At 40.8% G+C, this 18597-nt stretch overlaps 1 protein-coding gene across 1 annotated transcript in view; it reads left to right on the forward strand.

Moving 5' to 3' along the window:
* TDRD9 (tudor domain containing 9) overlaps positions 1 to 18597 on the forward strand; it is a 121271-nt gene that overhangs the window by 13603 nt on the left and 89071 nt on the right. Inside the window, exons 2-6 of the mRNA XM_058567826.1 lie at positions 4693 to 4811; positions 10954 to 11051; positions 12585 to 12806; positions 13349 to 13471; positions 16983 to 17063. Coding sequence (XP_058423809.1) covers positions 4693 to 4811; positions 10954 to 11051; positions 12585 to 12806; positions 13349 to 13471; positions 16983 to 17063 — 643 coding nt within the window. The remainder of the gene's footprint in view (positions 1 to 4692; positions 4812 to 10953; positions 11052 to 12584; positions 12807 to 13348; positions 13472 to 16982; positions 17064 to 18597) is intronic.

Here is an 18597-nt window from a genome sequence, read left to right on the forward strand (position 1 = left end):
GTGGTCATGGATTGCCAGGGGTGGTATACTATACTCCAGGCCTCCTCCAGTTAGATGTGGAGGTCAGGGAAGGCCTTTCTGGGTAGGGGATGTCCTTTGAGTGGAGACTTAAAGATCAATGAGCCAGCCACACAAAGAGCTTCTTGAAGGCAATCTCCCTCTTCCACTTGACTCATTTAATACCTATCTTAGCATTGAGACTATTGCTAAAGTCTGACCATCACAGAACTTTTCTTACCACCTCAGCTCACATTCAGTACATCGTCCTTTGATCTTATTAGTGTAAACCAATTTTTCTGGTACTTAGGGTGTGTTACTTGTATTATTATGTTTTATTTTTTCTGCCCTATCTACTGAGATTATGAGATTGAAATAGAGGCCAAATATCATTCTCTGATTACAGTAGTTCTCCTATACCATGTGGATAGAGAACATAAATGTTTGTAGATCAAGGTAAGGAAGGACCTTTGCATTAACCCTTCCTATTTATCAGGGTATAGCCAAGTTCACATTGGGTTTTATTTATCGAACATTTTAGTAAGTTAAAAAAATGAATTGTTTCTAATGAATTGCAACCTCATTAGGATATTTTGTGTGGAAGACATAAAGCTTAAACTATGAAGCAATTAGGTCTGTTTCTTTTTGGTCGTTGTCACAGTTTTCCAGGCTACATCTTGTTAGTTGAATAGTATAAAATTTTATAAGACTCCAAGTAGGACCATATCATTCATAATGTGTCTGTGTGTATGTAAAATTTTAAGATATGTAAGGAAGTACATAAGAAGATAAGTTTGGAAAGATAAATTTTTGGAATCTTGAAGGGCAAGCTAAGGAGCCAGGCACAACTTGTATGTATTTACAGTCGGGGCCTCCTTATATAGTACAGCATTTGATTGCAATTAAAGGAAGGTTTTTTGTTGTAAGGAGACTAATATCCTTCTGTTTCTAATTCCTTTGCTACTGAATTAAAAGTTCTGGATTATTATTATTTTTTTGGTGATTAAAGATGTAGTTAACGTTTGAGGAGAAACTATGATGTTAAATTTCTTTTACCAATATTATTTCTTCTTTAAAATATTTAGAATACACTAATACATGTGGTTTTTAAAGTTAAAATCTATTTCTATGGGGTTGTTTATATCCTGTTGATTTATAGGGTTTCTCAGTGTCCTCCTGTGTTGTGTACTGCAGTGTTCTTTCCAGTGACTGCTGTTCTTGCTCTTTAACCTTTATAGACATTGTTTAAAAGTTTTAAATTATAATTTAGGTAAGTTTATTGATATTTTCCTTTTCCTTTTTTGTGCTCTTGTTTAAGAAGGCCTTCTCTACTCCAAAGTTATACATGCAGAGGAATATTAGCTTTATAGGCTTCAGAAAATAAGTACTTGGGTGTTGAGTTGATTTGAGATTGCTGTGAGGTGTTGGGGGTTAGGCTCTTTTTGTCCCCATGTTGGATAGTCAGTATCCAAAGTAAGTGGTCATTGCTACACCCAGGAGATTTTCCTGGTTCTTCGTATGCTGAGTAATTGTGGTGTGTATCCTGGGCATTTAAAATATTGTGTTATGGGGCTCTGGGTCTTGTTTAAATCCTGTGTAGAATGCAGGCTTCTGTGGGCTGTGGTTTCAAGGTCCATTGCGTTTTAGAGCCTTTGCAGTGCCATCTGGATCTGTCCTGCACTGTGCCACCTAGTGGCCATTCTGTAGCTCAATTCTCAAAGTCTGTGATGGGCTGTGTGCGGTCAGTGTGTGCACGCCCAGCCCAGGGGTGTGCCCGGCTGTTCATAAATGGCCTTAGGGGTCTGCGATTTCCCAAGTGCTTTCCTGTCCCTGGGGCTCCCCGCTTTTGGTCCTCTGGCCGGAAGGCTGGGGCTTTATTGCCCTGCTCTGCCATGCACTTCCTGCAGCTGCATCCGCCTACATCCACATCCCTGGCCAAGCAGAGGGAAGACAGAGAAAGAAAAGGCAGTGAGGGTTTGCCCCACCCTCTTGGAGAGGGAGTTCTCCCTCAGAGTTTGAGGTACGTGCTGCCCCTGGAACATGAGAGAATGGAAAAAAGAAAAATAAAAACTGGTGACTGCCCATTTGGAGCATTCAGAGTCCCCTTTCCTGCCCGAGGCATAACTAGAGCTGCTCTCCAGGGTGCTCTGTCTATGCCAGTGCCCACTTCTGCATTTTGTACTGTGGCGAGTTCAGGTCAGGGGATACCAGTTAAAAAGTGGTAAACTCGCCGCTGATTTGGTGGTGCTCTGAATTCTGGTCTTCTTCCACAGTCTGCCTGTTACCGTTTCCTTTTCAGAGTCCTCAAATAGCTGCTGATGCATTCTGTCCAGAGTTGACAGCTTCATTCCATGAGAGACACAAGATGCCATGTGCTTACTTGATCTTACCAGAAACTGGAACTCTGGAATCATTCTTGACTCTTCTTTTTCTGTTTTTTCATGCCACAGGTCTAATACGTCAGCATATTCTGTGGGCTCCACTTCACGGCTGCCTCTCTCATCTAAGCCGCATGGTCTCTGGCCTTGGTTATTGTGGTGGTCTGTTAGGTGGTCTCCCTGCTTCTGCTGTGTCTATGCCCCTGTTACCCCACCCTCCTTCACCTGGTCAGAGCCATCCTGTTAAAATAGGAGTCAGATATTGTTATTTCTCTATGCTCAAAACCCATCTCACTCAGAGCAAAAGCCAAAATCCTTATAATTACCCCTGCCAGTCCTCCAGTACCCCGCCCTCCCCTCCTCTGGGAACTCCAGCTCTTTCCAGTACCTCTAGGCACTCCCCACCTCTTCCAGGCTCCCTCTGCTGGAGCCACATGGGCCTCCCGCCTCTCCCTGGCTCACTTGCCTCAGGGCTTCTGCTTTCTTCTGTTCTGGGTCAGGAGATCTTCCTGCTTACAGAGCTGCATGGCCTTTCTCTTAACTTTCTTCGGATGTTTGCTTGAATGTCACTTATCCTCCTATTAACATTGCAACTCTCCTCACCCCATCTCTTCTGCCTTTTCTCTGTGTACTTATCACTGTCAAACATATTCCATGTTTCACTGTGTTCCTCTTCCTCAGCTAGACTGTATGTTCCGTGAGGGCAGTCTGCTAACTGCTTTATCCAAAGTGCTAAGGACAGTGTCTGGCATGAAGTCAGCCCTGAATTATTAATGTGTTGAGTGAATTAATGAGTAAATGTCAGGCAAACGGTAACCAAAAGAATGCTGATACAACTATTCTTTTTTTAAATAATTTTATTTATTTATTTATTTTTCCCCAAAGCCCTGGTTGATAGTTGTATGTCATAGCTGCACATCCTTCTGGTTGCTGTATGTGGGACGTGGCCTCAGCATGGCTGGAGAAGCGGTGCGTCAGTGCGCGCCTGGGATCCGAACCCAGGCCGCCAGTAGCGGAGCGCGCGCACTTAACTGCTAAGCCACGGGCCTGGCCCGATGCAACTATTAATATCAGGCAAAAGTAGATTTTAATGCAAATAGCATTTTCTTAAATTAAACCTCAAATTTCAAGAATGGGTATCATATAGTCATTTCTCTGAGAGCAGTGCATTTAAATTAGACATTGGTAACAAAAACATAATTGATAGCAAATTTTGCATATCACGCTGCAATTGTCTTTTTTCGTGTAATGTTTTGGACATTTTTATCTATTAGTATGAGTGTAGCTGTGGCATTCTTTAAAAATGATACATATTAAGTAAGAGTATGCCATAATTTAGCTTGTCCCTCTGTCAGACATTTTTTTCAGGTTTTAACTATTACAAATATTATGAAAAGGTACCCTTCCTCCCTAGAATCCTTTATACCCTTATCCTGTTTTATTTTTCTTCTGTATCACTAATGAGTATCTTATATAAATCTGTCTCCTTCACTAGAATGATAGTTTCATGAGGGGAAGGACTTTGTTTGGCTTATTGCTGTATCTCTGTGTCTAAGACAGTGCCTCGCATGTACCAGGTGTTCAGTATGTATTTGCTGAATGAATGAATGCTTTTGTGCGTGTCCTTCCACGTGCTTCCTTGTCTACGTGTGCAAATATTGCTCTAAGGAAGATACCAAGGGAAAAAGTGTTGACTTGCAGGATGTGTATAAGTTTTAATAGATACTGGCAGATTGCCCTTCAGAATAAATGCTCATAACCATTTATCACCCTCTTCCTATGATCTAAGAATATTTGTTCTTTTTGCCAATTTGAAGGATGAAAAAATGGTTTCTCTTTGTTTTTTTTGTTTTTTTGTGAGGAAGATCAGCCCTGAGCTAACAGCCATGCTAATCCTCCTGTTTTTGCTGAGGAAGACCAGCTCTGAGCTAACATCTATTGCCAGTCCTCCTCTTTTTTTTCCCCAAAGCCCCAGTAGATAGTTGTATGTCATAGCTGCACATCCTTCTAGTTGCTGTATGTGGGATGCGGCCTCAGCATGGCTGGAGAAGTGGTGTGTCGGTGCGCGCCTGGGATTCGAACCCGGGCCGCCAGTAGCAGAGCGCATGCACTTAACCGCTAAGCCATGGGGCTGGCCCCGGTTTCTCTTTGTTTTAATTTGCATCGACTTGGCAACTATCTGAATTTGAACGTATTTTCATTTGTTTATTGACCATTTTAATTTTTTCTTCTGTGACAGTGTAAAAGTGACTGTTCAAGAATTCCTCTAGCACATGGGGATTTCTTGGCTTTTCGGAAACAATATACTAACTTTTAGTATTCTTTGCAGGCCACTTAGGCACAAGAGCTCAGAAATGGAGTATATTAACAAATACAGACAGCTTGAAGCGCAAGATTTTGATATGTATGGCAGTGATCAGTCCACCACTGGGCCAGGTAAACAAGTATTTAAATATCGTAAAAAATGATGTGTGAGTTGTTCACATGTTAAAATGTTAAATGCCTAAAAGTCTTTAAGAAATGTAGTACTTTGGTCAATAAAGAATCCATACTGCTTGTAAATTCGGGATTTTTTTGGGGGCACGAATATATGGTAGGTTGTAAATTGCTCATTTTTTTCTCTTTTAAATATAGTTCCTAAAAAGTCTGTTCTTTGGAAGACTAGTAGTGGTTCCTTACTTTACTATTAATTAGAATTACGTAAAATTTTTATTTAAAAATAATTATAGTTTTTTTTTTTTTACAATAAACATGTTAAAACAAAGTTTTAAACAATGCATAAATGTATAAAATAAAAGATAAAAGGACCTTCTTAATGCCTCCTCCCCCCAAGGGTCACCTGTTCAGAATTTGAATTAAGCTAGTTACTTTCTTTGAGTATGCAGTTTTCTTTTTCTGAGCTGATTCTTATTAGCATCAGGCCCTATTCATATAGTAGAAGTCAGCTTTTGAGTCTTTGCTTTATAAAGGGTTATGTATATCAGACTTCTTAGCAATTCAGCCAGGAAGCTCTGCTTCCTGTCCTTCTGCCCTGGGTACATATGCTCAGACTTAGGGACAGAAGTTGGGGTTAGAGTAATACTTTTCTTTTTCAGCCTTTTTAAAAATTATGAAATACAGTCCATAATAATAGTACATTAATCCTTATCCTTCTGGGGATTTATTTGGGCTTCTTGACAATATAGAGTGTTGGTATCTTTCATCAGTTCTGGAAAATTCTGAGCCATTATCTGTACTCCACTCTTTCATTTAGTTTTTTACTTTTCATTTTTTTTTTGCCACTGTACTGTATTCAGGTTAATTTCTCATTGTCTGTCTTTCACCTTAAAGTAAAACTAGCTTTGAGTTCTTTGCCTTCCTCCCTGTGTTCTTGCCTTTTATAGACTTCAGCCTGGTGTTTCCTCACTATCTCATTGACCCTTCAGTTCTTTTAAGATGATGTTTGTGTATTTCACCTAGCATCTTTAGTTGCCCTCTGGAGAAATATTTGTCTGAACAACCCAGTACATTATTATCAGAAGTGATAGTTCAAAATGTGCGTGTTCTTTGATCCAATTTATACTTATGCCAAGAAAAGTACAAAGTTATACGTATAAGAATGTTTACTACATTGTTGCTTATCTGTGGGAAGCCTTAGAAGCCTCTTAAATGTCAGTAGCAGAGGATTGGTGGTTTTATCTGTATAGTAGAGTACTCTGCAACTTTAATAGAAGCATGAAATAGCTGTATGTGTTATTGTGGAAGGACATCCATCATCTAATATTTCCATTTGGGGAAGCATATTAATTTTCAGGTGACAAATGATGTGATCTCTCTTGTTACATTTGTATATAGTGGCCCTGGGGCACACACACAAACCCAGCGCACACCACCTGCTGGTCCTGGAGCATGCCATATGGGATTGCCTCTGTTTGGAAGTAGCTAGATTACAAATGAATGCCTGCAATTCAAAGTGTCTGCTCTTGTAACTTTTGATTTGGATTCACATTCGAAACTGCTATTTTCTTTCTCTGTCCCTGACATCTTAATATATTTGGAGCTTTTCACTAGACACTCACATAAATTATAGCTTTGGCTGCAGTTGGAGGATTCATTCAATGACCAGTGTTTATCAAGGTGTGTGCCAGGGACTGCATGAGACAGTGAGAGTATGATAGGTGAGAAGACCTGGTCCCTCCTCGTACGAAGATTATTGTTTCATCACGTAGCTACACAGAGAATTGCTTTTGGAGGTAAATCCTCTGAAAGGCAGCTCTCTGGGGCCTAAGACAAGGGTTTCTGAGTTGAGTTGGGATATCAGGAAAGTAACAGTTGAGCTTGGAGCTGGAGGATGAATAGAAGTTACTGGGCAGTATGGGATCAGGGTGGACGGGAAAATGTGTGCATAGAGCCTGTGGTGGGAGAAAGCATGGGGCTCCAGCCCTGAAAGAGGGCCAGCATGCTAGGGAGTCTAGAGTGGCCATGGGTGGGCCTGGGCAGGGTCAGTTGTAGGCTGAATTAATAACCCCCCAAAGAGGTCCACATTCCAAATCCCCAGAACCTATGAATGTGTTACCTTATGTGGTAAAAGGAACTTTGCAGCTCTAAGTTAAAGAGCTTGAGATGGGGAGATTGTCCAGGTGGACCCACTGCAATCACAGGGCTCTTCTAAGAGGGAGGCAGAAGAGGATCAGAGCTGGTAGTAGGGGATGTGACAATAGAATAGACATAGGTTGGAGTGATGTGAGAAAGGGGCCATGAGCCAAGGAATGCAGGCGACTTCTAGAAGCTGAAAAGGGACGGAAACGGATTCTTCCTTACAGACCGTCCCTCCAGAAGAAACCAGCTGTGCCAACATCTTGATCTTAGCCCAGTGAGATTGGTTTTGGACTTCTGACTTGCAGAACTGTAAGAGAATAAATGTATGTTGTTTTAAGCCACTAAATTTCTGGTAATTTGTTACAGCAGCAATAGAAAACTAATACAGTTGTATTGGTTGAGGCTGGATGAGATAGAGGCGTGAGTAGTAATGGCCATGGGCCATAACTAAGAATTTTGGTCTTAATATTCAGAGCATTGGGAAACTTTAAATATTCTAGGTTTTTCTTGGGATGAATGTGAAGGGAGGAGAGGAATGTCATGTGATTAGATTTGTGTTTTGAGAAGACCACTCTGGTCATATTGGAGGGAATGGATTGGAGGGGCTAGAGCCGACTTGAGGAGAAGAGTTGGGAGGAGTCCCACTAGTCCAGGAGAGACTCGATGGCAATGACTAGGGGATGGCAGTGAAGCTGGGGAGCCAAGCTGGTCAGGGGACTCATCTGACAGGACCTGGTGATGTGTTGGGTGTGGATGTGAGAGAGAAGGGGCCATGGGAGGCAGGGAGGTGCTGGTGCTGCTCCACATTGTGAAGTGCTGAAGTGCCTTTGGAGCACTGAAGAAGAGAGATGAGGTTATCATACGTGTGTGTGTGTGTGTGTACACAGACCTATTTCTGTTTCTATGTTTATATTAAAACCATGACATCACACCGATACCTCTAATTCCAGTCCAGAACCACAGGTTTCAACATGAACATTCTGTTTTATCCAGTTGTAAAATACTTTGATTCAAAATACTTTCAATTTTGGGGTGATAGAGGTGCCATTTCATCTATGTAAGTGTTTTTAAAAATTATTTCTAAATAGAAATCCCAGAACACACATGCAGTGAATTTCTATAGATTACATTAGAATCATTTTATATAGTTAAAGCTGAATCACTTAAAAAAATTGAGACTTAATAGCATTTCCTAACAGCTTGAGCCTGGTTCCAAATTGTGGACTCCTACAAGGTTTCTGATGCTTTTGTGTGACAGTTTTGAATTTGTCCTGGGATGGTGTCTTTAGGTTGTGATTAAATGCTGCGATGCTGCCTCCCTTTTAATTTGGTGATATTTTCAGTGGTTGTTTTCATCCCCCTTACAGTGTTTCTCCCGGTTTTAAGAGAATAGCCTATGTGGAATATATAACTGAAAAGGGAAACATTCAAGTTAAGTTAATTTTGTAATCATAATACCATCCCATACTTGGATAAAATGATATATAATTGTTTATTTTGAAGATTTAACTTTATAGTTAAATCAGTAATACAGTAATTAAACTTATTTTCTATAATGTACAGTGTCTAGATTTTAAGATAAATATTATTGTGTTCTCCAGTTAAAATCCATTATATACTGTCTGGAACCCCTAACAGCTGAAATTTTTCGTTAGATTTTATATTTGGTTGATGGTGATATAGTGGGGTGGCTTAGTGGAGAGAAACTAGCATTTTTTTATGGTTTCCAGTTTTTTCCAGTTCATGTAAAATATTTTAATGTTAATAATTTAGGATAAAGCGATAACAGGAAACTAAAAATAACAAATTTTGGGGTTGAGATATTTCTCATGTCACTTTTGGATTACACTTTGCCATATGTAGTTTGTTGATTTGCCTTTAATTATCCATTTTCTTTGAGAACTTAACCATGATGCTTTCCTGGTCACCTACCTTTGATTTTCCTGCTGATGCACAGATGAAAGAGCGGACGGCCGTGAACATCTCTCTCTTTGGTTTCCTGTCCTCCCTCTGGCGGTAGACATGGAGGCAGGACCTGATTTGTGCTGGGTCTGCTTCAGCCAGTGACCTAAAAATGTCAGACTGTGTTTTGTGTTACATGGAGGAAGGGCTAGGGTTTAGACAGTACTGTTAGGACTTTTGGAATTTTTTTCGTGTAAAATTTGTCTTTAAGTCGCAACCTTCAAAATGCATGTAATCAAGGAATGTAAGTCACATCAGTGTTGTCACAGAGTACCGTTTCGTGTAGCAGCACTGAATCTGGGCTTAAAGTCTCTCAGCAAAAAATACAGCTGCTGCCTTTTTGTTTTTCTAAAGGAGTCTGTCACCTCTCCCCTTTGCAGAGCTCGTCCCAGAGCCCCTCACTCCCGTTGTCCCCACTGCTTCTCCCTCCCTCCGTCTCCCAGCAGTGTCCCCTGTCTGTCCTCACTCACAGGGCTGCATGGATTCTCACCCCTTAACATATTACGTTAAAAAGGCCTATTATCGATTGATGAACCTACCAGCGTTAAGAATGGGAAGGTATATGTTTGTTTTTTCCCAATTTGTGTATATATTATCTCAGTTCTTATATTTGTGGGCTGGCCTGCGTCCTCAGCTGCCATTTGGAGTTCCAAATAATTTAATGAAATGTTGGAACCATTTGTAAGTTAGGAACTGCCACACATTGAATTTTGCTGAAACTCAGTGTTTTGAAGGTAGTGTGGTTAGTTTTAAGGACTCTAGCTGAGAGTGCTCCTAGAAGGGGTGAGACTGGGAATAAGTATATCAATTGGGAAAACAGGAAGACATCAGTGATTGTGTTTTTTTTTAAAGCTGAAAGGAGTAGTGGAAGGAAAGTGAGATATAATAATGGAAAGAAAATGCATGTTTTAGAGAGTTTGGCAGTCAGTAGTAAGGTTGACTGGAGGATTAGAAAGCCATTCAGGGCAGGACTTAGAGAACTTTCCCCCTAAGTCAGTGGCCACTGATGCCCTAGAAAGAACAGTTATCCACAAAGAAGACACTTTTGCTTTGGGAGATTATAACAGATCTGGCTCCTCTGTTTTTAAAATTCAGAACCGGTACTACACACCTTGATTCAAATATAGGAAAATAGCCATATTTTAATTATATATTATTAGGCCAATTACAAAACTCAGAATATATGTAGGGAAAAAAAGTAGGCAAGCACAAGTAAAGCTTGGATATGTGTGAATCAGGTGGGAAGGGATGATGACAGAATGTGGAGGGGAGAGGTTGGGCAGAGGAGTGAGGGCTGGGAGGAAAAGGAAGGGTGGGGCGTGGGGGAGAGACACCTGGGAGGAGAACCAGCTCAGTCCGACCATTCAGGAGAGACAGGGAGGCTTAACAGTTGATTGATTTTGGAAGTAAACATTATTTCCCAGGAAAAGTTTGTATCCCATGAATTTTGATGATATGTCAGTTTGTCAAGTGATGATCAGAGGTCCAGAATTTGTAGCATAGCTGGAGAGTAGCGCATCTGTTTATAAGAGGATGTTGGATAGGTCAGACTATCAGAGCGCCACATCGTGTGTCATTATCAGACTCAAATTGCCCCTTTTCATGATAGCGGTAGTTCGTAAGTTGTGTTTGGTTGTCTACTACCAATTTATTTTAGTAGCAAGGAATGAACACTTAACAAATTGGTGTGTTCTATTGAAATTTCAAATAAAAGTTTGTTCTGTAAGCTAACCATTTTAGTACCATTTTCAAGTGATGAGTACTGTGTTTTACAGGTCTTTTATCATAGAAGGTAGTACTAAGCACATCATTGATGGCTGTGAAGGAGGGGTAAGAATGTGCTTAGCTTATATAAGTTGTTAAGAGTGGGTACAAAGCAAATTTTCTGCTTGCACTGTTAGCCTGTAGAACATGTATTTTTGTATTTGTGCATGTGTACATATATATGCTGTATATAGAGATTAGATAGAGCACTGGGTTGCTTACTTTGTCTTTTTTCAGATAAGAAATAGCATTGTATTGTTTTTTCTGAATCCAGGTCCAAGGCCACCTTTGGCTAAGTTAAGCAATGTTACCTGCGTCCCAGAGACAACTTATAAATATCCTGATTTGCCTATAAATCGATGTAAGGAAGAGGTAAAATTATTTTTTTTGTAATGTAATTTTGATGTTTGAATAAATGCTCGAGGCTCAGCACTTTTGGCTTGTAGTTTGAAAGTGATGAGGTGCCAGGTGAGCACACCTGGCGTGTGCAAGACCCTGTGGCAGCCAGTGGAGGGTGTGTCGGGCATGGGAGCTGGTTGTATACAGTAACCACATTGAGGGTCTTCCTTTGACTGTGCTTCATTTGTTCAGCCTTCCCCTGAGCTCATCTCCTCACACTGAGTTTGTTGTCTAGTCTTCCCTCCCCTAGAAGAGCTGTGAGTAAACACCTGCTCATCCCTGGGAGAACTGCTTATGGAAAGAAGCTCGCTGCCCAGTCTTTTTATAATGCAAATAATGCACCCGAGCCCCGGGACTCTCCAGCATTTCATTGGGTTTTCTTTACGCTTTTGCTCGTTTTTCTGCCTAGTGATCGATTTGATCAATCATTGATATATCATTTTATGAACAATGCTGGGCCAGATGTAGTGGCAGGATGATTACGTTTTTAATTAGTTATGTGTTATTAAACATGGTTAAAAGTAAGCATATTGAAACTTTTGTCAAGTATACTAGTGGAAGAAGTGGTTACAGAGAAAACAAAAAGTGTAAATGTTTCAAATTTAATTTTTATTTTGCTTTAGATTGAATCACACAACTTTGTAGAGTAGATATAGTTCATTAATTTTTAGAGACCAATAGTCAAGTTGATTTGTATTCCCTGACCGTAGCAATTGCTAGAGAGATAAGAGCTTAGATAAATTTGGGGTGGACGTAGGGGAGTGTTGGGGAGGAATTGGATTGAAGTTTTAAAAATGCTCTGTTTGGGCCGGCCCTGTGGCTTGGCAGTTGAGTGTGCGCGCTCTGCTGCTGGCAGCCTGGGTTCGGATCCCGGGTGTGCACTGACGCACGACTTCTCCGGCCATGCTGAGGCCGAGTCCCACATGCAGCAGCTAGAAGGATGTGCAACTGTGACATGCAACTATCTGCTGGGGCTTTAGGGGGGGCGAAAAAAATTAAAAATGCTCCATTCATTCTGTAAGTGGGACAGTGGAAATGAATTGTTTAAAAATGTGTCTGAAGAATTTCAAATGAAATTTAAAAACCGCTTGAGTGTAATAACAGCTGTGTTTTCATGTTTCTCAGAATTTCATGTGCAGTAGAATTATTTTAAAATTTTAAAATAATATAAGTTTAGACTTAGCAAGAGCTATAGAAATCTAGTTTGTTATTTTTATTTTTATAGATGAAGAAACTGAGACCTAGAGAGCTGAAGTTGGCCTGGTTTTTCCATAGCCATAACAGTTACTGTTCATAGTGGTCAGATTGGTTTTAAACATAGCAACCATGTGGAACCTTCTTGCTCTCTTTTGTGATGTTTAGATGGTTATTAATTTAACTTTTAAAGATGAAAGGAAAATAAATCCTGAAAGTCTTCCTAGGATAAAGCTTTTGGTTCATAGGTAATACTTTACATTGTTGTTAATTTTGCAGCAATTTTGAAAGAATTTTTTTTCTACATTCTAGGTTATTTCTTTGATAGAAAGTAATTCTGTGGTAATTATTCACGGTGCCACAGGGAGTGGTAAAAGTACTCAGCTCCCACAGTACATCTTGGATCATTACATTCAACGCTCTACCTACTGCAACATTGTTGTTACCCAGCCCCGGAAGATAGGGGCCAGCAGCATCGCCAGGTGGATTAGTAAAGAGCGCGCCTGGACTTTGGGGGGTTTGGTGGGCTATCAGGTGAGACAGAGAGAATCATCTCTCTCCTTGTTGGTTTTTTATTCTATGTAGGTTGATGATAGGACGTGATTATTTTCTGTTGGATAATTGTTGCTTATAGAGCCAGTTGCTTATCAAGCAGGACTATGGCATACTTTTAAAAATAGTGCAACTCTGAGTTTCTTGGAAATAACTTTAATTCCTTTCCCAGTTGAATAGGAAAGAAGTGAGAATTCTCAGACTCAGGCTTTTATAATTTTATCCTTTCATTTATATTTTTGTACGTAGAAGATGTCTTTGTACACAATTCACTTAACGTAAAAATGATATAGATAGAATGACTAGATAAGCCAAACTCTCCCCCCACCAAAAAAAAAAGAGAAGAAAAAAAATCAGCTTAACTTCAGTTTTAATTTGGATCCCATATTTTTTGTGATATACAATAATTTTTTATTCCCCTTCTTACCTCTATGATAAAATGGACATAGACTGGTTTGGTAGTTAAATGCGTGCCATTGAAACCTGAAAATTTTCTCCTTTCTCTTTTTCTTCCCCAATTTTAGGTAGGGTTGGAGAAAATAGCAACGGAAGACACTAAGTTAATTTATATGACAACGGGAGTCCTGCTTCAAAAAATAGTTAGTGCCAAGAGTTTGATGGAGTTCACACATGTCTTCATTGATGAAGTAAGTGCTTGTTTTACATAGCTCTGCTCTTATGTTCGTGTTCTTATTTTACAAGAGAATACAGTGCAAGTTACTGTAAGTGTTGTCTACTTGTAAAGTGTCATAAAGTACCTGGGGTCTATATGTGCTTATTCTACTTAGGAATGTTGATTTTCTGTTTTTATTTTTTGCTCTTTGTTCCAAAATGGGGGTGGAGAGGTTGAGGACTATGGAAAGATTCCTTCTGTAGAGCAGGGGTTGGCAGACTACAACCCTCAGGCCAAATTTGGCACCTCTCCTTGTAATAAAGTTTTATTGGAACACAGTTTTCTCATTTGTTTATGGTTGCTGCTGTGCTACAACAGAAGAGATGAGTAGTTGTGACAGAGACTGTATGTTCTGCAAAGCTTGAAATATTTATTTTCTGGCCTTTTGTAGGAAAAGTTTGTCAGTCCCTGGTTTAGAGTGTTAGCCACATCAGATAGTTAATTTAGTTAACTGTCTAGTTAATTTAATTGTATGTAGGTATTTTTAGCACCTTACAGGTACTTTCTATCTAATAAAACAAGGACAGTATCTTTACCAAAAACCCAATAAATATAAGATGTTGATTTATTCACCTTTCTAAAAAAAACTCTAAGTATTGTGAACCCTTTGTTTGTGCCAGTTTTAGCTTTCCAGACTTTTCTCAGTAAGGATGGAATAGTTCATTGATTTTGCTTGTATTTTAGCAAGAATTTTTTGAGGTGGGGGGATGTTAGGTTCAAACAACTTTCCCTGGAGTTTTGGAAATGCCTCCACTCCAAACTCTGAGTTTTAAACGTGATCAATGATTATGCCTTGAGAGACTTTACTGATTTCTCAAGAAATTAGAAACTTCAGCAAATAAATAGGATTTGTGGGAGGTTGTAAGATGGGGCTGGAGTGCCTGATAGAGGCTAAACCGAAACCATCTGGGCAGCCGTTTAGCGTAAGGTCTCTCTACTCTCTTGCCATGTCATTAGTAATTCTGAAACATCCTGCAGTAAAGCTGAGTGGGTGCACTTGCGATCTGTGTACATTTCCTTGGTTTTAAATTGCTGTGGGTTGTTCAGGAGAGTAGAAGGTGGAAAAATGATTTGTTGTTATTCTTCACAAGATATGTGACGTACACTATGGTTCAGAATTTTTCTTTGGCTTTTGGCAATTTTGAGCGTCTTTAGATTAGGTAGAGATGAAATTCAAATTTAATAGGCGGTATACCCAAAGGTGGTATTATAAAGGCCACAGTCAGTACCGTTTATTGAGCCTGTTACTGAGGGCTCCGCATAGCAGATGGTGCCGCAGAGTTCACCCTGGCTGGTTTACTCTGGAGCTCTCCCGCTGATCCTTCTGACTGGCCAAGTAGGCTGCTTTGCACACACATACACGAGTGACTCGGACATACCCATCCACACTGCATCATTCCTGAAGCTGCACCATAATAGTTGAACAAAAGTTGGCTCCTCTCTGCAAGAGTGTGCCCTACGAGGGAGAGGTAGCTCGAAGAGAACTGTCTTGTCTCTTTGATAGAACTTCCCACTCTACCATGTATCCCAGCGGCTAGGAGGCGCTCTAATAATTATTTGCTTAAGAAATGAATAGCTTGGATACACCTGAAGTTTTAGGTTTACAAGCAGTATTGTTCCTATTGTGTGGTCTGATCTGAATTTCAAAAGAAATCTAAGAGCAGAAGTTGAAGGAGACCACGCAGTTGAAAATGGAATGATAATGTTTTTAACTTCTTAGCTGTTGAAAAAGAATAAACTAGCTTCAGGTAAATCATTTATTCAATAAAGGTTTTTCGAGTACCTGCCTCATTAGGTGCTGAGGTTATAAAGACAGATAAGTCGTAGTTTCTGCTCTCAGCCACTCTCCTGGGGAGACAGGTGCCTCCTGAGGGATGTGTATTCATGTGCTACGGAGAGAGCCTCTGGGGATCCTGGAGATAGAGGGGCTAGTGGGGTCCTCAGGGCGGGAGGTGGATCCTGGAGATAGAGGGGCTAGTGGGGTCCTCAGGGCGGGAGGCGGAGGCAGGGCTGACCACAAGAGCCGGGGAGAAGCCAGGTTGTGTAAAGTCCGAGTGTGGAGGAGGTGGGGGTCTGAATGCTGAGGCGACATCGTTTTGGGGTCTTCACTGAGGATAGCTTTTATTTTTCTTCCTCAAGTCAGAGACAGAAGGTTTGTGTTGAGGAAGTGTGAGGGAGTCTGATGATAGAATGAATAAGAATTAGATTTATAGTGCTGTCTATTAGGATTTCCAGCCGTTGTACATGAACGTGAAATACTTTTCTGCTACTGGTTTTTTCTCTTCTTTTCTCTATACTCCTTCCCTACGCTTCTGCGTCAGTGGGGAGTGAAGAAGATAGTAGGACCGGAATGGCATTGGCTGCAGACTAAATGATCAGGCTTTTCACACTGAGAAAACTTCTCCCTCCTTCACACTCAGTAGCTAATCTTCACTTTGACAGAGAAATGTCCCCGAATAGAATCTCACTGTCCCCTTGTGCATTGAGGTATCCTGACCAAGTGGTGGAAAAGTAGCCACCTGTGCCCTAGCTGGCTCTGGGGTGGGGCAGGGTGGGGAGGCTGGGGGAGCTGGAGGTCCTTGGGTTGGCTGAGCCCGGAAGGTCTCTGTCTGAGGAGGGCTGTGAAGCCACGCTCTCCCCGAGTGCTCCTGCAGCTCCTAACCTAGTTCTGCTTTACCTGCTTATTTTTTATTTTTTTGTGAGGAGGACCAGCCCTGTGCTAACATCCATGCCAATCCTCCTCTTTTTTGCTGAGGAAGACTGGCTTTGGGCTACCATCTGTGCCCATCTTCCTCTACTTTATATGGGATGCTGCCACAGCATGGCTTGACAAGTGGTGTGTCAGTGCGTGCCCGGGATCCGAACCTGTGAACCCCAGGCTGCCGCAGCGGAGCATGTGCACTTAACCGCTTGCGCCACCAGGGCAGCCCCTGCTTTACGTGCTTTTGACTGATCCAGCGTTTCCAGGGCCAACCCTGCCCACTCTTGGGAACTGCAGTCCTCCGCATCACAAAACACATGCTGCCCGGGCACAGCTTCTGCCCTGTACGTATGTGCTGAAATAACAGTCTAGCTGGAGGCTGTGCAGAGGTGTGTGGTAGGCAAGGGGTGGTATAGGGAGGTTGTTTCAGTGGTTTTCTGTGCTGGGGATGGTGGAGATGATTTTGGTTGTCACAGTGCCTAAGAGCACCATTGGCATTGAGTGGGCAGGGCCAAGAATACTAAATAGTACTCTGTTCCAGTGCCAGCAGGGTCCCGGAGAGAAGCACCAAGGGCCTCTTTTGTGCTCTTTGGTTTGTGAGCTGATGTTCTTTGCATCTTCTTAACCAGGAGTAATACCAGTCCTTGAGGAACTGCCATTACAGAGAGCTGCTTTGTCCCCAGTGTCCTAGGGGCACCAGTAACCCCCTTTCCCTCTGCTCAGTCAGCAGTGATGTGTGCGGTGCTTGATGCCATGTGGGGGTGCCCCCTTTTTTATTTTGTAGGTCCATGAACGTACTGAAGAAATGGATTTCCTGTTGTTGGTAGTCCGCAAACTTTTAAGAACAAATTCACGTTTTGTGAAGGTAAATTTGATTTCATGAGTAACAGAAATATTTAGGGTTAAGATTTATTATTTAGTTTTGTTTCTCTTATTTTATTTTTTTTTTGTGAGGAAGACTGGCCCTGGGCTAACCACGCCCATCTTCTTTCACTTTATATGGAATGCCGCCACAGCGTGGCTTGACAAGTGGTGCATCAGTGCGTGTCCAGGACCCGAACCGGCGAACCCCGGGCCGCTGCAGCGGAGCACACACACTTAACCGCTTGTGCCACTGGGCCGGCCCCTGTTTCTCTTATTTTAACAGAAACAGTTGAAAGCAGTGACTCCTAAAATTCACTGTCATGTGTAGTATTCCAAATCTTGCTAGGAAGCTGGCTAAAGGGCATTGTCTTAGGACCAGAGTATGGAATACTTTTTGGTTATTATGTTGCATTAAATTCTAAAATTTTCTCCAGGCCTCAGAAAATGATCTAATAATAGTTGACAATAATGAAATGCTGGGTATCAGAGCACTGCTTTTAGTTGAATAAGTACCGCAATTTAAAGGTACGTGAATATCTTTGCAACCTCTGTTTTAAAAATAGCACGAAGGCACATTAAAGTATGGGAACAGTTACATGCATTGCTATTTTAGAGACTTAAGTTATGAGTTAACTGAAAGTCCATGGGAATGGTAAATATTGTTTACATCTTAACTTGAACAAAAAGAAAGGCATGAACTAGGCCAAAATAACGAAGGATTTATAATAATTATGCGATCCACCCATAGCTGGGTCTGTCCAACTATGCTTACTGGAGGTCTTCTGGAAACAGCTTTATAAAAGGTAGCAGTGATTGGGATGTGCACATCATTATGTAAAGGGATTGCGAGAGGATTTACTGGCAATGGAAAACAATTGTTTTTTAAATCATCAAATATTTTGCCTTCAAGTGTTTTATCTGTTTATTCGTTTAGGGAAACATTTCTTCTCCTCTTCCCCACCCCCAGCCTTAGAATGTTCACATTCTTACCTGGTGGGCACTAAATAAATGGAACCTGAAATTTGCAGTAAGTTGTCTTATTGCTTGAGATGACTGTAAAATGAATGAGAGAATTTGGCTATTTCATTCCTTTCTGGAATTTTAACTTAAAGATGGCATTGAGGATTGTTGAACATATCAGGGCCTTTCTTGATTGTCATTTTAAGACTCTTCTTTTTTACTCTAAGATAATGACTTGATTACATGTTTTTTTAGTTTTTCAGTAGTAGAGAGAGTTAAGAGTGTTGGTGAATTTAGAAAAATCTACCACACTGCTGAAAATGGTGGTCAGGAGTTTGGTACTTATTGTAGCAGTGGTAGGAAATGGTTTGTCAGTTTCAGTATTTTCATGATTTATTAAAAAGTATATGAAGCAGAATATGTTCTAAATATAGAACCTTATATAATGTATGTAGTTGGGCCAGGAAATTAGAAATCAAGTTCTAGATGGTTTAGGAATAAGTTTTATGAAACTTTCAAAAAAATTTTTTTTATTATTATCTCTTTTTTAAAAAGAGAGCTGCTGTCAGAGACTT

The sequence above is a fragment of the Diceros bicornis genome, chromosome 24, assembly GCF_020826845.1.
Source record: "Diceros bicornis minor isolate mBicDic1 chromosome 24, mDicBic1.mat.cur, whole genome shotgun sequence".
In the NCBI taxonomy this organism is placed as follows: Eukaryota; Metazoa; Chordata; class Mammalia; order Perissodactyla; family Rhinocerotidae; genus Diceros; species Diceros bicornis.